The sequence below is a fragment of the Manis pentadactyla genome, chromosome 7 (assembly GCF_030020395.1).
Source record: "Manis pentadactyla isolate mManPen7 chromosome 7, mManPen7.hap1, whole genome shotgun sequence".
Lineage (NCBI taxonomy): Eukaryota > Metazoa > Chordata > Mammalia > Pholidota > Manidae > Manis > Manis pentadactyla.
Genome location: NC_080025.1, coordinates 61,380,597 through 61,402,620, shown reverse-complemented (window position 1 = coordinate 61,402,620; position 22,024 = coordinate 61,380,597). Strand labels below are relative to the sequence as shown.

Genomic DNA, 22,024 nt, shown 5'->3' with positions numbered 1-22,024 from the left:
CTGATAGCACTGTTACCAAAACAGCAAATGTTTACCAAGTAGCACCTATAAGGTAAGACACAGAAATAAATAAAGGAGATACAAAGGTAATGATTCCTACCCTTATGGAGCAGCAGAGGAGATTAATTACACTGCAAGTCAGGCTGTGCTAGAATAAAGTACCAACACAGAGGAAGAAGAATAAATGAATTTATAAAAGAGATTATTCTGTAATTGCTGTTAGATGGAACAATAAATTTATAACTATACCATGAACATCTCAGGATGTATTTATCTAGAATGGTGAAAAAAAGAGCACAATCTCTCTGTATTTTCCCTGTCCCTATGCAGAAAGGATCACTCCCATTTCAATTTGCTCCTTCAAGGAATGCTGTTAAGTACTATTAGAGTCACATCAGAGAGACTCAGAAGCTGACCTGAATAAACTCCTAGTGGCAAGACAGAACAATCAGATCATCCATAAATGCAACAGCCTGAAGCACACCAAATATCTTTAAAACCAAGAGTTCACAATAATTAAAATCAAACAAAAGCATTGACCTTTGGAGGATGCAAAGTAACTACAACATTACTTTATAAACTTGAAAAAAGAGAAAGAATCAAGAAAAATAAGCACTACACTACTGCCATGAAAAGAAAAGAACACATACAACTTTTCTATGGGAGCACTAGCAGGGAAGTAATTCAGTCCCCATGAGAGTATGGAAGATGTCCTTGAGGGAAAGATACTAGCTTTGAGTTTTTAAGTACCAACTTGAATTAGTTATTTTAAAAAAGAGCAGAAGTGTACATCCCAGGCAGTAAGGTGAAAAGCATCATGAAGAGACTTCAAAAAGTTGATTTGTTAGAAGGTTGGAGTTTGTAAAAGTAGAAGGCTGGATGAGTCTAAAAGCTAATTAAAATGAGATCTGAAAAATCCTTAAAGGGCTTCAGATATAAACCCACACCTATATGGTCAATTAACATCTGACAAAGGAGCCAAGAACATACAATGGGGGAAAAAAGTCTTTTCAATAAATGGTCTTGGGAAAACTGGACAGTTATGTGCAAAAGAATGAAACTGGATCACTGTCTAACACCATACACAAAAATAAACTCAAAATGGATTAAAGACCTAAATGTAAGAACCTGAAACCATAAAACTACTAGAAGAAAACAGGCAGTAAACACTAGAAACTTTGTTTAGAAAAAATTTAGAAATTTTTTTCTGGATATGTCTCTCAAGGCAAGGGAAACAAAAATAAAAATAAACAAGTGGGACTATATCAAACTAAAGAGCTTCTGTACCGCAAAGGAAATCACCAACAAAATGAAAAGGTAACCTACTATATGGAAGAATATATTTGCAAATGATGTATCTGATAAGGGGCTAATATCCAAAATACATAAAGAACTCATACAACTCACACCTAAAAAAAAAAAGTAATCTGATAAAAAAATGGGTAGAGGACCTGAAGAGACATTTTTCCAAAGAAAACATATAGATGACCAACAGACACATGAAAAGATGCTCAACATCACTAATCATCAGGGAAATGCAAATCACAACTACAATGAGGTATCACCTCACACCAGCCAGAATGGATACTATCCAAAAGAAAAGAAATAATAAGAGTTGGCAAGGATGTGGAGAAAAGGGAATTCTCATACACTGCTGGTGGGACTGCAAATTGGTGCAGCCACTATGAAAGGCAGTGTTCAGGTTTCTCAAAAAACTAAAAACAGAACTACCATATGATCCAGCAATTCCACTTCTGGCTATCTACCCAAAGAAAATAAAATCATTAACTCAAAAAGATACATGCACCCTTATATTTATTGTAGTATTATTTACAATAGCCAAGATATGGAAGCAATGCAACTGTCCATCAATAGATGAGTGAATAAAGAAAATGTGGTACATATATAGAATGGAATATTATTCAGCCATAAAAAAGAAAGAAATCTTGCCATTTGTGAACCATGGATGGATCCAGAGGGTATTATTCTAAGTGAAATAAGTTGGTCAGAGAAAGATGAACATCGTATGATTTCACTTACATATGGAATCTGAAAAACAAAACAAATGAACAAAACAAAATTCACAAACACAGAAAATTGATGACTAGTTACCATGGGAATGGAAGGGAGGTTAAATAGGTAAAGGGGATAAAGAAGTATAAACTTTAAATTATAAAATAATTTAGTTACAGGGATGGGAGTATAGCATAGGAAATATAGTTCATAATATTATAATATCTCTGTATGGTGACAGATGATAACTACATTTATCACAGTAAGCATTTAATAATGTATATAACTGAATTACGAAGTTGTTCATCTGAAACCCATATAAAGTACATAAACTATATTCCAATTAAAAAAAGATTAAATAAATAAATAAAAGATAAATCCTTAAAAGGCCTTGTGAAGACAGTTGGGAGTTTAAACCATAAATGAAAATAAGTCTTTGAAGAGTGTTATTAAAATGGTAAGTAACAAGGTCAATTTTTTTATTTAAGATAAATCACTAGTGGCTACGAGGAGAAAATATTTAACTGGAACAAGAATGAAGAAACAATGAAGGAAGGGGATCACAGCAAATTTGAGGAATAAAAGAATGGTTACAAGAAAAACAAATTTAGATGGAACTTTATGTGTTCCCATAGTGCTTTAAATTAATTCTCCAGATACTCAGTAGGTCCATCCTAAATATTATTTAAAGGCTAATGGCTGCAAATTCTAGCAGGACATTATTTTTGTAGAGAGAGAGAAAATAAGTCTTGGTAATAAGTCTTTGATCCTAAAAGTCAAACTGTACTGGTAAAACTAAATGCACTGAAATTTACTCTTTGTGAAGTAAATGCAATGAGGCTTCACCTAGCAATTTTTCCTAGTTTTTTAGCAGTAAATAAATATAAATCACATAACAAAGTGTTACAGTGGCCATAAACAGTAATTAAAAATTTATCCTGCTGTCTACCATTTTGAGATTGAAAAAATTAGACCTCATCCTCTGACTCCTCTAAGCTCCAAAAAAACTAAATTTTAGTAAGGCCATTTTACTTTGTTTTAATATACTTTAACCTGTTTTGAGCTATGCATCAACCCATTTCTCCACAAACCATTGCAAACCAGAATTCATCTGTAATTCTAATCCCATCACAATGGGTGGGCTAAAAAGATACCAAAAACAGAGAGCAAACTAAAGCAAGATTTCATTTTAAATGACTAGGTATAATGTACCCTAATAAGAGTATTAATTTGGGACAAATTCAAATGGGAAATATTTAGGTTGTTCACCTGTGGGTAAAACTGTAATAGTTCCAGAATATCTCACCTGGCTTTAGTGCATCTGCATATCAACAGGGGTTTCTCACGGATGGAGAATGTTTCATTTCCGTATCAATGGGTATTACCTGGGCGACTAAGGGCTTATCTGAACCTGGGAGTGTGGGAGGAGGTCTTGCTTGCTTCTGCCAGAGCAGGAAAGAGATGACCCCGGACTGCAGTTTGTAAGCAATAAGTGGGTTTTAAACTTTATTTCTTCCTTTGACTGATTTTGGTTTTAGAGGTATTTTGCCCTGGAATTTCCTCTCCCTGGAGTTACAATACCATCTCCAGCACTTTATTCTTGTGAATTAATCTTTGGTATTGAATTAACAGCTTCCATTTGAATAAACTCCATGGGCTGTTTGTTGGCCAAGAGCAATTTAACTAAGTTACTCTTTGGGATTCTTTAGGAACTATAAATACATAGCAAGTTAACACTAGTGTTTCATTTACTCTCAGGCCTTTCAAAGCTGGTACACATGCCTAATTTAGGCTGCAAATGGCAACCTACCAACTTTTTCCACCACTATGTCTGCTACCATGGTTAAAGATGAACTGACTACAAGACATTTGTAATATAACTGGCAAACATTATATCCTTGACTAACATTTCTACTTGAAATCTATCGAGAAAATGAAAAAGGTTGAAGACTAGTTTTCCAGTATGTCATAAAATATTTTTCTTGTCAACTCTGAACAGGTATATAAGAAGCTTTATTCATTAAAGAACTTCAACTCTATTCAAATAGCACTGTTTCTTCAATCTCCTCATACCTGTGTAAACAGCTACTTTAATTTTAGAGCACTATATCTGGCAACTGCTGTAGGGAAATGTTTCTTTTTAATGGAGTAACTATTCCATTTATCCAAAAAAAAAATCATAAGCAAGTAGGAGTGTCGGGGTGATGAGTTTGCTCTCCTCGGTTCTTGTTCCCCACAAAACAAAGAATTGAAGGGCAGAGACACAGTAGTGAAGCAGAATGAGTTTTATTTGAATATACTTTAAGGGAGGAATGGGTTAGAGTCAAGGTAGATAAAGGCAAGTTTACTTGCTTATCTAGAGTAGGACAGAGAGTGTTGAAGACGTGCTTAAAGTCTGGAAAACAGAATGGAATAGCAAAGTTATGACGCCACTGGAAGAGCACAGAGATAAAATGTAATTAAGTTGAGCAGTAAAAAGTTATTTGAAAATACCCACTCCAAGAAAGGATTCTGTCTTTCAAGGCTTTCAAGAATGGGGAGAAGGTAGAGGAACAACCTAGCACAGGCACAGTCGCAGGGGGGCCATCAGGTGAGAAATTGGGGATCAACAGAGGTGAGGCTTAGAACCTCACCCCCCCTGTTTTGAGAGAAATCTTCTGCATCCGTGGATGTTTTGTTGCCCTTGTCTAGCTTGGATTAACACTTAGTCTATAGGCACACACCTGATCATCTACATTTGCCCTCTTACAGCACTAAACTATGTTTTCTACCTTCATCTTGCATCTACCTACCACTTCAGCATTTTATTAAAAATAATAATAATAATAATAATAATAATAAAGAGAGAAATGTGGGATTCACATATAAATCAAGTATAAAAATCAAACGAATATTCATATTTGACCTGATTGTTTATAGTTCATAATGCGTGATCAAAACCGAAAGTTTCTGTGATGACTGCCCTTGCACTGTTCACCATGTAAGAACTTATTCACTATGTAAGAATTTGTTCACCATGTAAGAACTTGTTCGTTATGCTTCAGAAGATTGGAGACTGTTGAGAATTAGGCTTGGGGTTGATTAATGATTGTGCATTGAGTCCCCTATACAGAATTTTATTGTTGTTAACAACCATTTGATCAATAAATATGAGAGATGCCCTCTCAAAAAAAAAAAAAAAAAAAACCAAACAGCCTATTGTACAATAGCATTTATGTAAAATTCTAAACATGCAAAGTGGTTGCCTGAGGATGGGGATAGGAAATACAGAAAGAGGCAGGGAGGGAGGATTGCAGACATACACAAGGCAACTTTTAGGAGTGATGGATCATCATTATCTTTATTGTGGTTATGGTTTCATGGGTGTATACATATGCTAAATCCTATCAAAGTGTACACTTTAAATATGTTCAGGTTATTGTGTGTCATTTCTACCTCAATAAAGTTTAAAAAATGCTTGAGATCAGAAACACTATAATGGAAATGAAGAATGCCTTTGATGGGCTCATTAGTAGCCTAGATACAAGCTGAGGAAAGAATCACTGAGCTTGAAGATATGACAATAGAGTCATCCAAATAAAAAGCAGAGGGAAAAAAATGCGAAAAAGAAAAGGAACAGAATATCCAAGAACTTTGGGGCAACTACAAAAGATATAACATACAAATAATGGGAATACCAGAAGAAGAAAAGAGTGAAAGGAACAGAAGTATTATTTGAATCAATAATAACTGAGAATTTCCCCCAAATTAATGCCAGACTACAGACCCAGGAAGCCCAGAGAACACTAAGCAGGATAAATTGCTTTAAAAAAAAAAAAAGCCCTACACTTAAGAACATCATATTCAAACTTCAGAAAATAAAAAAAAAAAAATATTGAAAGGAGCCAGAGTAAAAATTCCTATAAAGAAGCAAAGAATTAAATCTGACTTCTCTTGAGAAACCATCAAGAAAAAAGAAGAGTAGAGTATTGAGGAAAAAAACTACAAACCTAGAATTTTGTACCCTGCAAAATTACCCTTCAAATGAAAGAAATAAAGACTCCCTCAGACAGACAAACAGACTTTTTCAGACAAATTTGTTGCCAGTAGACCTGTGTGGCAAGAAATGTTTTTTAAAAGTTCTTTAGAGAAAAGGAAAAATGGTACAGGTTAGAAACTTGAATCTACATAAATAAAAGGAGACCATTAGAGAATGAATAAGGTAAAATAAAAACTTTTATTTATTAAAAAAAAAAAAATAAGAATGGGAAGAAGGTAAAGGGTGGGGCGGGGGGAGTAGGCTTGTCATCTCATGATTCTATCTCTGGTGAGAGACAGTATGCCATTGTCTGTAGCCAGTCCTCCAGGTAATTCTGTATGATATCTCTCTAAGATAGTGGCTACTCCCAAGTACTGGGAACACCTCAGTTAAGACTGCTTGTCTTGCCTTATTTATTATTTTAGCTGATTACCAAAAAATGTTAGTCTAACTTCCCAATTCTCTTTCAAAAGTGGAATCTTAGCTTTAAAATAAGTCCCTCTTGTTCTTATTATGCTAATCTCAGCATTTTTTAGGAAAATTAATTATAATGCTTGTCCCTTGTCTCTGCCCTACCTCACCTGCATTAGTTAGGGCAAGTCTCAAGGCCAGCCCAGACTCAGAGCATGTGGAATGAACTCATACTGCAAAAGACTTCAGTCCTTTCTGGCTCTGTCTTAATCTGATTAACTCCCTTAGTTCTTAGTGGGCTCCACCCTCTTTTCATCCTGCTCATCTCTTTCTGCCTAACAAGAGCACTGCGATATTTCAAATAAGTTATGTACTATGCAGAAATTCCTAGTTTTGACATATGAAAGTATTTGCAAAGCAAAAACAAAAACCTTCTATAACCAAATGCTCAACGTTTAAAGAGGACAAACAGAATAAATAATAAGCATTTTGGTGTCTAGTCACAGTGTCTGAACATGATGAAAAGATGTCTCAAAAACTTTAAAAATACATAAAGAATTTTCTATTGATGATGTTTTTTGTGAACCCAGTACTTTTATACTCAGGAGTACTGAATACAGATCACCTTAGATTCTGTAAACATAACTGTGCGGCAGCCCCGGATATTGCTAGGGAACAGTACAAGGTATTTTCTGTTTTTCCCCGGATATTGCTAGGGAACAGTACAAGGTATTTCTTTACCCAGAGGAGTTGAATCTGTTCTATCAATTAAGTACAGGTACTGTTTGTTCAAAAAGTGGAATTCCATAACTCACGGTATAGTTGACAAGATTGCTAGACTAGGTAAAAAAAACAAGACAAAAAAAACAAAAGTCCCCTAATCTCTCAGTGTCTGTTTTCTCATCTGTAAAATAAAGATAATAGAAAGGTTAAATTTTAAGGTAACTTTCCTTCTCTACACTTCTGATTTCTTAGTTATTAAGACATTAGATTCTAGCACTGGGCAAGAGCAAACAGAGATTGCCTCAGGCAAAACAATACCACCACCACCACCACTAAACAGAAAGAAATGATGGATCCTGAACAACTGAAAGAGCTGTCAGCACAATCAGTTCATTGGAGTAGTTGAATTTTTACCTAAGGTGAAATTCCCTTGAGCCTTCCCTTAGTTTTGCTTCATAGCAGTCTAATTAATTTACCTATAATTCTTCTAACTGATTAAAGACCAAAAGGCCGTAGAAGTGAAAATTCACAGTAAAGGAGGACAAATAAATCACAATGTATTATAGACCAAAGACATAATTAACAGACAATAACAAAGATTGGGAAATTATTAGAAAATGGTCATTTCCATTCCATTTGCAGTTAAAGTTAAAGAAGTTTTGGGAAGTGTAAAAATTAAAAGAAAGTTTGGTCATTTAAAGGAAGATACCCAGAGAATTCCCCAAATAGTATAGTGCAATTCCTCAAAAAAGGTGGTATCAAACTTAAGAAAACTGTTTTTTCTATCCACCTTCTAATGCATCATTTTTGTTCCTTCCTAAAACACCTTTGCTTACTATGAAAAAAAAGTACTTCAAATGAACCCAGATAAAGAATGACATATGCTGAGAAAAAAACCATCTGTACTAGAAATTAAAGCAAAGGATAAAGGAGAAAGCAATTAAATGCAGATATAGAGATTTCTCAAAAATACAAAAGAAACCTGACCACTTCTAATATTGTTTTTCTATTTTAAAAGATAACAGAAATGCTCTACTTAAAAGAACTAGTAATCAAAACCTTTAATTATCCAAATTTATCATTAATAACAACATTCCATATTTAGAAAAGGGAACAGAAAAGAAGGCAGAGGAATTGCTATTTAGTGACATTTATCAATTACCTACCATAGAATAACATTGTACTGGGTGTTTACATATGTCACCTCATTTAATCATCACAGCAATCTTAAAAGGATTCTCATCTCAATATTATAAAGAAACTTAGGCTCAGGAAAGTTAAGAAACTCACTCAACTGAATAAATAAAAATAAAACCAACTAATCTACAATCATTCAGGAAAACCAAAACCAGCACATAATCAATCTAAAGTGTTCTACATAATCAGCCCCATACAAAATCCTTCAGCATCAAAGAGATGATGGTTGTTCAATTCAAAAGCCTGCAGCAATGACAGAAAAAATTGCTATACACTTGATTCGGTAGAAGTTTGAATTTTTCAAACTTTACACTTCAACTGCTACAATTTTAGGACTGAAACAACAGATTAATATTTTATAAACATTTATTTACTCTTCTTATGAAATATTGTTTCGTCCTAATCAAAACAATCAGCATTTAAAAGACAGTTACTAATTTATCAAAAAGTAAATCTGAAGACCCTTCAAGACTAGGATATTGAGAAATACAACCCATTGCTTACCTTACACACACTTTTTTTAAAGTAAAAGAATGTTATTTATAACAAGACACTAAATCTCACAATAGATTAATAAGAAACCCTAAATAACTATCTATTTAATAAGAACTAGAAGCAAAAAAGTTTGCCTAATCCTGCACAAACTTTTTCCTTAACATTTTATACAGGAGGAACTAAGTGATAGACAATCTTGACTTTTAAAAACGAGAAGAAAATATTAAGGATCCTGGTCTTCTTTTACACAGTTCAATATTGGTGTGGTCTAGGATACAGCTACACAGAAGGAAATAAAGTATACATTGCCACATGGGATCTACTAAAACCAATCATATGCTTTACATTTCTACAGTGGGTAGAAGAGAGTCCCACAAAAAAGCATGTCTGCCCAGAACCTTGGAACGTCACCTCATTTGGAAATAGGGTCTTTCCAGATATAATTAGTTAAGGATCTCAAGATGAGATCATCCTGGATTTGGGTGGAGCCTAAATTCAATGACTGGCATCCTTATAAGAAGAGAAGACACAGAAACAGAGGGATGAAGGCAACGTGAAGATAGAGGCACAGGCTGGAAAGATGCATCTAAAAGCCAGGAATCCAAGGATTACTTTCATCAGAAGCTAGGTGAGGTGCACAGGACAGTTACTTCCTCAGAGCCTCTCCACAGAAGGAACCAACCCTGTTGACACTTTTATGGACTCCCAGCCTCCTTAACTGTGAAATAAATAAATTACTGTTGTTTTAAGCTACCCAGTTTGTGGTCAATTGTTACGAAAGCCCCAGAAGAATCAAACAACTTCTTATAACATCTTGACATAACCACTGAGTTAACCCATTTCATTATCACAGTAAATCAAACCAAGAAAATATTTATGGAAGCACTCTGAAAAATAAATGCTATTCTAAATGTGTGGCAGTAGTGTACCATTATGATCATCACCATCTTCACTACCATTACTGTTAAATGCACATATATAATACTGTCTTTTTATAAAAAAGATATATACATCCCCACTCTCACATCAGAAGTCATCTTAAAAATACATAAAACTCTCAAATTAAACAAATGAATTTTATAAATTTTTCTTCAGTCTGTTTTTCAAAGCAACTTTTGTATAGAAGAGTGCCTTGAAAGTCAACAGACCTGTGTTTTGGTTTTATTGAGAAATAAATTGACTATGATCAAGTTATTAGAGCTACAAGCATCATGTTTCTCATCTATAAAGCAAAAAATTTAATAGTTAACTAGATGATCTCTAATCTCTATTGCATAACATAATTTCTTTCTTCCTTGTAAATATAACTAGAAGTCAAATTTTTAATGCTAGAGATACCCAAACTGGAGAGAGGGTGAGGGTTGAAAATTAAGAACTTCATGATTAGAATTGGGGAGAATAATCTTAAGTGAAAAAATAAATATTTCAGCAACTAAACTAATCAATCTGTTCTTGCTAGAATAAGTCTTATTTTTGGCAAGTAACTGACATTAAAAAAGAAGAAGTGGAAAACATGATCAGTGACTGTAGCAAAGAAAGTTGAGGTTTATAAATGACACTTAGTAATGACTTTGCTGTATGAGTGTTAGACAACAAACATCTAAACTAAATACCCACTGTTCTAATATTGGATATTAGAAGTCTGACAGTTGAAGTTTCTCATTTACATGTAAGAATATTTCTAGCTTCATGAGAATTTTTAGAAACCATGAAATAAAGCACTCTGGTAAGTTTGGGGAGAAATTCCTCTGATAAATGTGGGAAATACAAAATAATAATAATAATAGAAATAACTCTCTCTGCTGAAGGCTTACCCTATGTGAAACACTTTACTAACACTAGACATCAATTAATCCTCAAATAAATAAATAGTATTTATATACACTGAGAAAGTGAAACTCAGAAAAGGTAGGCAAATTGCCCCAAATCATACACACTTTCAAGAACAAGGAATCAAATCCCTGCTTTCCAACCCCAACACCTGTGTTTTTGTTACTGATTAAGACATACTGACTCAGGCAGCAATCACCCTAAAAGAGAGCAGGTTGTGACCGAAAGGGAGCATGAAGATTTCTATAGACTGTTACATAATCTGTTTATTGATCTGAGCCCTGTTTTATAAACACAAATGGTTGTTCAGTTTGTAAGTCATCAAGCTGAACACTTATAATTTGTGTGATTTTCTGAGTATATATTGTACCGCAATAAAATTTACATATATGTAAATATGTATACATATATTCATATGTATATTGCACACACTGTGTGTGTGTGTATGTAGCTTCTATGTGTTAGTCAGGACTCTTTCACAGCAAAAATCCAATTTAAACTAGCTTCAATAAAAAGGGGAATTTATTGGCTGGCACAGCTAAATAATTCAAAGGTCAGAGGTGAGGCTAATCTCAGGGAGGAGTGATCCAGGGACCAGAGATGCGCAGACCATGCTGGCCTGTGGTTGTCTCTTTTTTCCCCATCCTGACCCACTGCAGTGCTGACTCATTCTTTCTTCTGTCCACAACTTTCTTGATGTTGTGGTTAACATGCCCAGAAGCTGCTCCAGACTTTCATCCTTCTAGCTCCTCCATGAAAGAAGCAAGTTTTTTCCATCAGCTCTAATGAAAAAGAAAAAAGGTTTGTAGCAAGACAGTTTGGGTCATCAGATACACCTGGATTGATAACTGTGGCTGAGGGGATGGGTACCACCTCTAGTCTTGCCTCAGCCACGTATGTACCTCTGTGGCTGGATACAAGGAGGAATATGGAAGCACAGACTTGGTCATTAAGGAAGTTGTTGAGTACCTAAAGCCACTCTAATTTGTATTCCAAGTCAGAAAAGATATATTACTGGCATTATTTTTAAGAGTGATACTTCATATTTATTGAAAAATTTGGTAACCACTTTAAAACACTTTTAAAAAATCACATTTAAAGTTGATTTACTCCCTTATAACCCTGGGAGGCACACAGGGAAAGCAGTACTATCCTCAGTTTACAAAAGAAGAAATTAAGGCTCAGGAAGATAAAGAACATGTTCAATATTACAAGCTGGTAAATGTCACCAAATCAAATACAAGTGCTCTTTCAACCATACCATTCTATAATGCACAGCTGTTCAAAATTACATTAAAGATTTAATGGCACATATGGGACTATGGTTCAAGAAAAAAAAAAAAACTTAGAGAAAAAGTAATAAACCCAATTGTCAGAGGCTCAGCACTTCTATTTTAGTAAGTCTTAATTCTCTTCCTACTGCTTTAACCAGCCACAGGCAAAGGAGGACTATATGGAAAACCACATTCCATCATTAAGTACTACTTGGGTGGTACCTAGAAGCCTTTCAGCTGCAAGGAAATAAAACCCAACTTCAAGTGACTGAAAAAACAAAGGAATTTATTATCTCACACCATAAGAATTCTCTTATGTCCTCAATTAGGACATAAGAAATTATGAAACAAACACTTCTAAAGCTCCCCTCATTTGAGCAAGTCACCACAACAGCTTCAGGCAGCAGAACCTAACCTACCAATGTCTAGAGACAGGAAACTATTTCATTTCATTCATTTACCTATGTTAAATTGGTTAATATGCATAAAGCAATTAGAAAATGCCTGGACATAATAAATGTTACATAACTTTGCTATTATTATTATTATTATTAGGTCTCTCTGTAAGAGAATGGATGACTTTTCCCCTGGAAGCCCTCCTGTCTCATTAGCCAGAACTGGAATACATGCTCCTTTCTAAGCTAATCATGGGCAAGAGAAAAAGAATTCCATCAGGATTTATTCCCTCTGAAATTTTATACTTCCTGGCCATATGGAGGATAATGAATTAATTGCCTAAAAAAGTACAGATTCTTCCAACAGGGAAAATGTAAGGGAACAGTTTGGGATAGGAAACCCACTCTATGTGCCAGTCCTCCACACATTCTTTCTCTTCATGGAACTGAAAGAATAGGAGTTTGGAGGTGCATGGGGGCATGGTCCCACAAGGGGAAAGTTTTTGTGGTAGAAAGAAATAAACCAACTCTAAAAAAGCAGGAGAAGGCACAGTCGCAGGGGGGCCATCAGGTGAGAAAATGGGGATCAACAGAGGTGAGGCTTAGAACCTCACCCCCCCGTTCTGAGAGAAATCTTCTGCATACGTGGATGTTTTATTCTTCTTGTCTAGCTCGGATTAACACATAGTCTACAGGCACACACCTGATCATCTACATTTGCTCTCTTACAACACTAAACTATGTTTTCCACCTTTATCTTGTATCTACCTACCACTTCAGCATTTTATTAAAAATAATAATAATAAAGAGAGAAATGTGGTATCCACATATAAATCAAGTATAAAAATCAAATGAGTATTCATATTTGAACTGACTGTTTATAGTTCATAATGCATGAGCAAAACCGAAAGCTTCTGTGATGACTGCCCTTGTACTGTTCACCATGTAACTTATTCACTACGTAAGAATTTGTTCTCCATGTAAGAACTTGTTCGTTATGCTTCAGAAGATTGGAGACTGACGAAAATTAGGCTTGGGGTGGATTAATGACTGTGCATTGAGCATTGATCCCCCTATACAGAATTTCATTGTTGTTAACAACCATTTGATCAATAAATATGAGAGATGCCCTCACAAAAAATATATATACATACATATATATATATATATATATATACACACTTCCAATTGTAAAATAAATAAGTAACTGGGATGTAATGTATAGCATAAGGAATATAGTCAAAATATTGTAACAACTTGGTATGGTGATAGCTGGTACCTAGAATTATCATGTATATAAATGTTGAATCACTGTGTTGTACACCTGAAACTAATGTAATACTGTGTGTCAACTACCCTTCAATAAAAAATAATTATCTAAATAAATAAATAAATAAATAAATAGAAATAAAAATAAAAATAAAAAAGCAGGAGAAAAAAAAGAGGCAGACAGACATATCAGATAGTTCTCTGTTATTGGGATTCAGTCAACCCTCTGAGATAAGCTTCACCACTTTATATGGCTTAACTTGAAAGCCAATAAATGTTGCTTGTTACGCTAAAGATAGTCTGAGTTGGGTTTGTCTTACAGTGTAAGAAAAGTCCTGACTGATACAGGAAGGAAAATCTTAAAGGTAAATAGCAGCACAGGTTTTGGAGTTGAAAGCTGAGATTTAATACTTCTTAACCATCTGTGCAACCTTGGACAACTTATCGCTCTGAAATGCCTATATATGTACCCAGTACACATACATGCGCAACTGAACTTTAATAAAAAGGTAGAGAATTTAAAGTTCCCAACTATTAATAGTTGACAGCAGTTATAAGTCATGTTTCTGTTACTCAGGCTAATTTCTCATTTAAATTACTAATGAATTCCACTGTGGCTCATATTTGAAAGCCATTAAATATATTCATTCAAGTTTTTTGCTGGATGTTGATTCCATAAAAATAATGATCAAGTTCTCTGTATCATACAGTTAGTTCTTCCTCAGCTTGATAAGCTAAGTTCACTATTTTACTATCTCTATATAGTATTGCCAGCGCTTTTCTTACCTTTAAAATTTGGTGATTATTTCTGGGCCACCCTTCTCTTATACATTCATCTCCTGAAAACACAACCTCATTCTCTCATAATTGTAAAATCATAAAAACCTGTATATTTATAATAGAATCCAATGAGTCTTTTTTTTTTAAAGAAATACTTAGTGTGTCAATTATCATTTAGCCCATATAACCCTATTTTGGATGCCTTCCAAAAGATAAATAATCCCTTCTCCTCAGGAATAAGAAACTAATATGAAAGTAGAGTACTGTGTAAGAGAAAACATTTAACAGCCCAGTATTAACCAAGAACTTTTCTGGTTTCTCCCATTATGATTCTTGAGGCAAAACTGCTTCTCTGAATTAATTACTGAAAATTATTTTGTTTCAACAGGAAATTTTCAAATTATTCATGATGATAGATGGCTACAATAGTTCAAAATAAAATTAGACACTAAAGGACTTTATAAAGATCTGAAAATAAGCCATGCAGGGAATAATTTATTAAAAGGCACCTGATATTTAGTTAGATCTTCTACCCACATCTTAATGCTTTAAAGCAATTTGTTTTTATTTACTTTCTCCTGGGAATTTCACATCTGATATTAGAGCTCAGGTTCACAACAATCTACAAATCAAGTAACATTCTATGGGGCTAGCTAGTGCTCAGTACTCAAAAAACAAAAATATAAAAATGTCACCATTTTCCAACAGGAAGGGCGTTACAACCAAACAAACATTCAAGAAAATGAAGGTGAATGTGTCTTGGTTTTTACTTATAGCAATACTTCCTAATGTAAGTTGGAAACTACTGAATGACAGTCACAAAGTTAAAGAATGTTAAAATACTAAAACTTTAAAAATCATATAATGCAGAAGTTCTTCACCTGGGGTTCGCACCATGTGAAATTTTGTGTGTTTGTAAATTATATACATGTCTGTGGAAATAAGATCCCAGAAATTTGGAAATTTCATACAATTTCAAAGGGACGTGTGATTGAAAAGAGGCTGAGAATCATTACCTAGTTATGGATACTCAAAGAATTCAAATTATTTACCCGTGATCAAATGGCCAGCAAGTTATCAGCGTTAGTACTCAAGCCTTCTCTTCCCAGAAAACACATTCATCTCCTGAAATGTCTAAAAGGTCTTTTTTATAAACATACGTTTAAAAGGAAAACAAATCTGTATGACCTAAGAGCAGTGAAGAAAACTCTCAGGCTGTTGATGAGAGGAAATATCTGTACAATTCATCAAAAATGGAGCAAGACAGTCTAGAAGAGCCATTTCCAAAAAAGAAAAAAGGAACCAAGAGAATCCCTGAATGTGACTGACCACAACAAAAGCAGCTCTACTTTCTGTAAGAGACCTAGGAGAATCAGGAACACGATGCAAAAGGGAAAAAAAGCTGCCCAGACAGGAAATGGTATCACAATGTATCACGATGTAACTCTACAGTGCGTACACAAACACAGGCCCTAAATACTAACTTAAGCAAAATTTGTAGTCATTGACAGGATGGTGGGAAAGCAGACTGGGGAGAGCTCATAAAAAAAAGCTAAATCTTTATCATACAGTCAGAAATTAACAAATAACAACTACAGTGAAAAAAAATCAAGAAAAAGCAAGGGGGGTATGTTAAAAAATATAAAGTAAATACATTTAAAAAGTGTTATTCAAGGGGGTACTTCTGCATTTTGAGCAGGGCAATTCTTTGTTGTATGGGGTTGTCTTAGAAAGCACAGGTCAGCAAACTAAGGCCCATGGGCCTAATCTACAAAACATTGCCTGTTTTTGTAAATCAAGTTTGTATATACTTACATTGTATACACTTTCCTGGAAATTCTGGAAAACAGCCATTCATTTAATTCAATTATGTTTTTGTCTGAGGCTTCTTTTGTACTGTAACAGCAGAGTTGAGTAGTTGCCACAGAGACCTACGTTATGACCCTCAGAGTCTGATTAATATCTGGCCCTTTACAGAAAGTTTGCCCACCCTAGTTTACAGTATTATGTGACAAGTAGTATCCCTGATTCCTACCCACAAATGTCAGTATTCCCCCCAAAGTAATTATGAAAACCAAATTTTCACACCCCACATTTGCAACCCACCTGAGGAGTAGCAGAGTTTCAGTCAGAGAACCATTGAGCTATAAAGAATTTAAAATGAATGCCTCTGGGGAGCTGAACTCAGAGGTTGGGTGAGGGCAGGAAAAGGCAGTATTGGGAGCTGCCTTTTCTTCCCCCCAATAAGCCGTGAAACACTGATTAATCTTTCAAAGTATTCACATGTATTTCTTCAAGAAAATTAAATTTAAGAGCAAAAGAAAAAAATAGAGCAAATCAAATCTGGTTAATGGTTCTGGTGACTCTAACATAAATGTGATTACATCTGCTAGATAAAATTTGTGACATCTGTTACTGTTGCTCTGGAGAACTTTTTTATTGTAAATCTCCAAAGCTACTAGGTAAATGACCCTCAGATAGGAAGAGCATTACTGTGCTAAATGAATGTGAGCATAGTACTTCAAATCCTGTCTTCCCTAAGGTCAATCTAATACACTGTACAAATGATGCTTAGTGAAGTTTGAAATATTTAACATAAAAAGCCAAATAGATAAAATGTTTAATAAACATTACTCTCACAAGTAGAAATTAGGAGAAAAGCTTTCAAAGATCTATGTAGGAAATTTAAAAGAATATTGTTTTAGCTTAATTCAATTTTCTTTTAAGGTGATTGGAAGATTATAAGAAAATATGACACTAATACAGAGCCGCAAAAACCTGAATTAATAGCATGATCAACATCAATTCTTCCAGTTCAGTACCTTATGTGAAAAACATAATACTGCACACCTGTGGTATGTTCTATCAGAAAAGAAATAACATATCCAAAGACAGACTTGTATCCTCAGGTTTTTCTTACCTTTAAAGTGTTCTAATTACCACTTATTTTCAACTCAATTAAAAATTGTCTGATTTTTTCCATTTAGAAAAAGCTTTAAATATATAATTATATTTTGTTAATGACCTGAAAAATAAGGTGTCAAAAATGTCTTAAAATGTGAAAACAAACAAAATATACTACATACATGAAAAATCTAAAACATTACATATGACAACATACATATACTCTGGATCCAGTAAACACTGGATCTTTTAATAAGGTATTTTTGTTTTTGGCTTATAAAGAAAATATTATTTTGGTTATAAAGAAAATATTACATTGGTAAGGCTAATTTTGAAATGTGGAGGATGACATAGCTAGTTAAGTAGTTAAAACAACTAATCCTAGAACATCAAAATAAACATTTTAATACTTCGGTTTGGAAAATACAGTCCCCAAAGGTTTATTTTACTGAAAAGATATAATTGTTGAATTGAAACTTACAAGAAACAGATTAGAACTGTATTTTTCTTGATATAAAAGTTATAAAATTATTATAGCTCTGCTAACCTTCTTTTAAAAATGAATGCCAGAAAAATTCTAATGCTTTCATGATATGCTAACTATATTTAAAATCCTTAAATCTGGTTTATATTGCAACTGAAAAAAATTAATCTAGCTACTTTAATAGTGTGGAGTAAAAAATCAGGAAAAAATATTTTTAAGCATCATCTTTCTAATTTATTTAGAAGTAAAATTAGCACAAGGAAAATCAAAATACTCTTCCCCTTCCAGTCAAAAGATTCTAAAATCTTTTTGGTATTACTTTAGATAATATTTGACATAAATCCATGGCACCAAAGAAAAAAAAAAAGAAAGCAGTCATTTTTAGAACAGAAACATTTAAAAGGTTAAAAGCTTTGACTATCAACTTACCTTCTTTTGATACCAGACTATAGCATCTGTGACTTTGGACGCCATTTATCCCACTGAAATCACACATTCGTCATTTTAAGCTGTGCAAGAGAGAAAAACACAAAGGACTTTACTTCCACCTTCCAAAAGGAGACTGACAACATGCATACATAGCACTCTAGTTACTTGCCGAGCAAGGGGTGTATGACTATACTTATATTACACCCTTCCTCATTACTATTTTAGCAACAGGTTCTCTTAAGTAAACAAAAATCAGTTGCCATAATAAAAGAAGGCTCTTTCTACGTAAATACGACACTTTAATTTTCTTACAAAACACTGCATTGTTTTTTTTTTAAATAACCCTTTAAAAATTTTTCAAAATTTCCCAGATTATACGGAAAACTTTAAATTTAAATTCACACATGATAGGAATAAATTCATTCGCTCAGTAACAGATCCATTTTGCTGTTAGTTTCTGTCTACGAACTACTGCCAGTTAAGTGTTGCTTAAAGGATGGCTTGACAGAGATGCCAAAATTTATAATCATATTTAATTTTCTCTGATACTCAGTAAACACAAAGTTGAACTAAAATTAAATAACTTGGAGAAATCTAATTTACGTAATACTAAGCCAGTATTAGTTAATTACCAGTAATAATAGTAAGGACTTCCCAAATATCACAGTTTGCTAATAATTAGCACAGACCACTTCATAAGCATCTTTTTTTGTTTGTCTAAAACAGTTTTGGATACTAAACTTAATGGTTACTTAGCCCGACAGAGACTTAATTCTAGATTGATTCCAGTTAACTATGGAATACTTTTCTAGTCACAAGACAAAGCTAGCATGGAGGGCACCGCTGGTATGGTTTTAAGAATGAGCCTAAACAGGTTCTAACAGATACCTGCCCTAGAACTTATTATAAACCAGGACCATCCAAGACCACACAGGCTCTTGGGGATAATCCTGGGAGTAAAGCACACTGCTGAGTTGATCCTAACACATGCAGATCTGCAACTGTAGAGATGCAACCAATACAGAGTTTACCCACAATAAACAAATACCTGAGGTTTACACATCATTCTTGGATGCTTACTAGGATTTAAATACAATGAAAATTATCATGAGCAAGTTCCAATGTTCAGATGAACAACCTAAAAAATTTAAGGATAATTTATTTAATGCCTGTATTTCTGACAGTGTTACAGACCAGCTTATTTTATTTTCCCCTAAGATACAGATTCCATCTTTAACTGATCAAATGTAAGGAAACTGTTTTGAATTCCTGATAAATGCCCTGCATTTATCATAGGAGAAGCATAGAGTCAAAAGACCTGAATTCAAATACTGTCTTTCACTGCCTAATATGTAATATTGAAGAAGTCACTTAATCTCTGACCTCAGATTCTTTAGCTTGTACTATCAGAAAAACTGGACCTACCCATTGCTTACAGGGTTTTGTGACAGGTAAGTAAGGTAATATGCATAAAATGCTTACCACAGTCCAGAACATGAGGCAGTATCCAATTACAATTATTTGTATGATTACTTCTGCATTAAAAATTCTGCACTCCAGGAATTGGGAAGGGTTCGTATTTCCTTTTTTAATCATGGCAAACAGTTTAGAGAAAGAATACATGCAGTTTTGTTGACATTTAAAATAAAAACAGGTGACTGATTATCATAAAATCCCAATATCAATTCTCAACTACGCACACATGGATTATTTAGAGATTTCAAAGTTCTCCTCCACTGAAGTTTCTCAGTCAGGTGTGGCTACCTTCATTTCTCTCGTCAGGGTTTTTGCAGAAGCCTTCCCTTACTAACTTAGAATCTCTGATTTGAGTTTTTCTGCCCTGGAGGCCTTTGGGATAATTCATTAGCTTTACTCATATTTTATCCCAGAGCTTTTTCCCATTGATTCCGCTGGGAACAATTTTTTACATTACACCTTTACTATATTTGTTTGTCAAGACAATTATGTTTCCAAAATGGCTATAACTCCTCCCCACTCCTGCTCTCCCCCTCACCAAATGCAAACTACACAAAATGGTACAAAGTCTGAGAATATTAACTTTTCCCTTTCCTTTCTTTTCACTTCACCCAATCTTTATTAACAAAAATTCCAGGTTATTTACCAAGATAAAGAACCTCTGTCCTAATCCACCAGGAATGTCAATAAAGGCATTCCATATATAAACTATGAAAGGATTTTTTTCACCCAATCTATTAAGTGTGTGAGATACTGATATATTTGGGGAATATTTATATGGTCAAATATAAATAATAAAAACTTTTTTAAAACTTCAATAGAAGTGTAGAAAACACTGCTTGCTTCAAATAAAATGATTTGAAATATAATTTTTTTCTTTTATTTGGTTTACACCATGCTGTAATCAGAAAAAAATTTCAAAAATCAACTCTAACAGTATACTATGTCACAAAATGTTCTGAATACTTTAATTATATATTTTTGGATCAACAGAAATAAAAATCAATTAAAGAAAAAAAACACCTTTCTCCAGTAATGGTAAGGTTTGTTCTACAAACTCATTTAATAGTTTTTCCATTGTGTCAACAACAACCTTTCAGTGACACTCGGATGGATCATACCTATTTTTAAAACAGGTTTTACAGCATGCTGCGATAGATTTCTGAATCAGACATCTGGCAAAGTGCACTCAAAGACACCCAAACTTCACATGAGTATGAACAAGAATTAATAAATCAACAAATGATTTCATGAATCATAAGATTATTTCTAAAGCCTTTCCAACTTCTTTGATTCTGACAGTCCAGGAACACAGTTTACAGTCTCTATTATCATGGCAGTTCATGTTAAATAACTTTTTATATTACATTATGACACTAATTTACAGAAAAAACATGGAAAGCTTACTGAGTACTTAACAAAGGATCTTAATCTTTTTTGATCAATTGATCTGATAAAAAGAGGGATATTAAGATATGGAAAAATCCAATTATAAAACTACAGAGATAACTGCAGCATTAACATTTAAATCTTGCTATAGATAGTTACTCTAAGCTAATTCTCTCCTTTAATCATCAAACTTTGTCAAAACATCTGAAATTATTCTTTACTATGTGAAGGTCCACAAAAAATGCATTCATGATGCCAAAGACCAGGGAGGAGGGAAAAGATGATTATGAAGAGATACATATGTTAAATATGACTTTACAGAATCTTACTATCAAATATAGTAATACCCAGGAATACTCTTTGCACAGATGTAACCAAAGAAATCATTATGTTTTTAACCATTCCATATTTTAGAAAAAATCAGTCTATCAAATACTACATAATGTGACAAGGTACTTCTCTCATTGTTCTGGAAACAATTTTCTCTGTTCGAGCATGACTCTCACTGTGCTCAGAAAACAACCTATGCCCACCCAACACTGCTTGTGCTGTTATTCTCACTTTTCTCCACTCATCCACACTCTTCTAAGTCAGTTCAAATCCTACTTCCTCTATAGTCCCATGAAGCTTCCTACAAATGCTCATTTGGGCTAAAAAATGTGGGAGCTTGATACCTCTTCCAGCACTGACCTATACTAATAAATCTGGCATTTAAATAAAAATGAGAAACAGTCTAGCCACCCATGTCATTTGACTCTATGTAAACACTCATAAGGAAAAATAGACATCTTTCTGCCTTTGTGTTTCACTAACTACCCAGTACATTATACTATGCAATAGAGGAAGTAGAGCAGAGAAAAAGCAATGACTAAGCATCAGGAGAAATGGGCTCTACATCCAAGTTCTGAAACTAGCAGCTGTATGCTTTGAATAAGTT

The 22,024-nt window shown here is 34.0% G+C and overlaps 1 protein-coding gene across 4 annotated transcripts in view; it reads right to left on the bottom strand.

Moving 5' to 3' along the window:
- The window catches only part of PHTF2 (putative homeodomain transcription factor 2), a 147,578-nt gene that overhangs the window by 101,346 nt on the left and 24,208 nt on the right, over nucleotides 1–22,024 (bottom strand). For all 4 annotated transcript variants that reach the window (XM_057504436.1, XM_057504435.1, XM_036892458.2 and 1 more), the window contains one exon: nucleotides 18,223–18,302. In XM_057504436.1, the coding sequence (XP_057360419.1) occupies nucleotides 18,223–18,267 (45 nt within the window). In that variant the 5' untranslated portion in view covers nucleotides 18,268–18,302. The remainder of the gene's footprint in view (nucleotides 1–18,222; nucleotides 18,303–22,024) is intronic.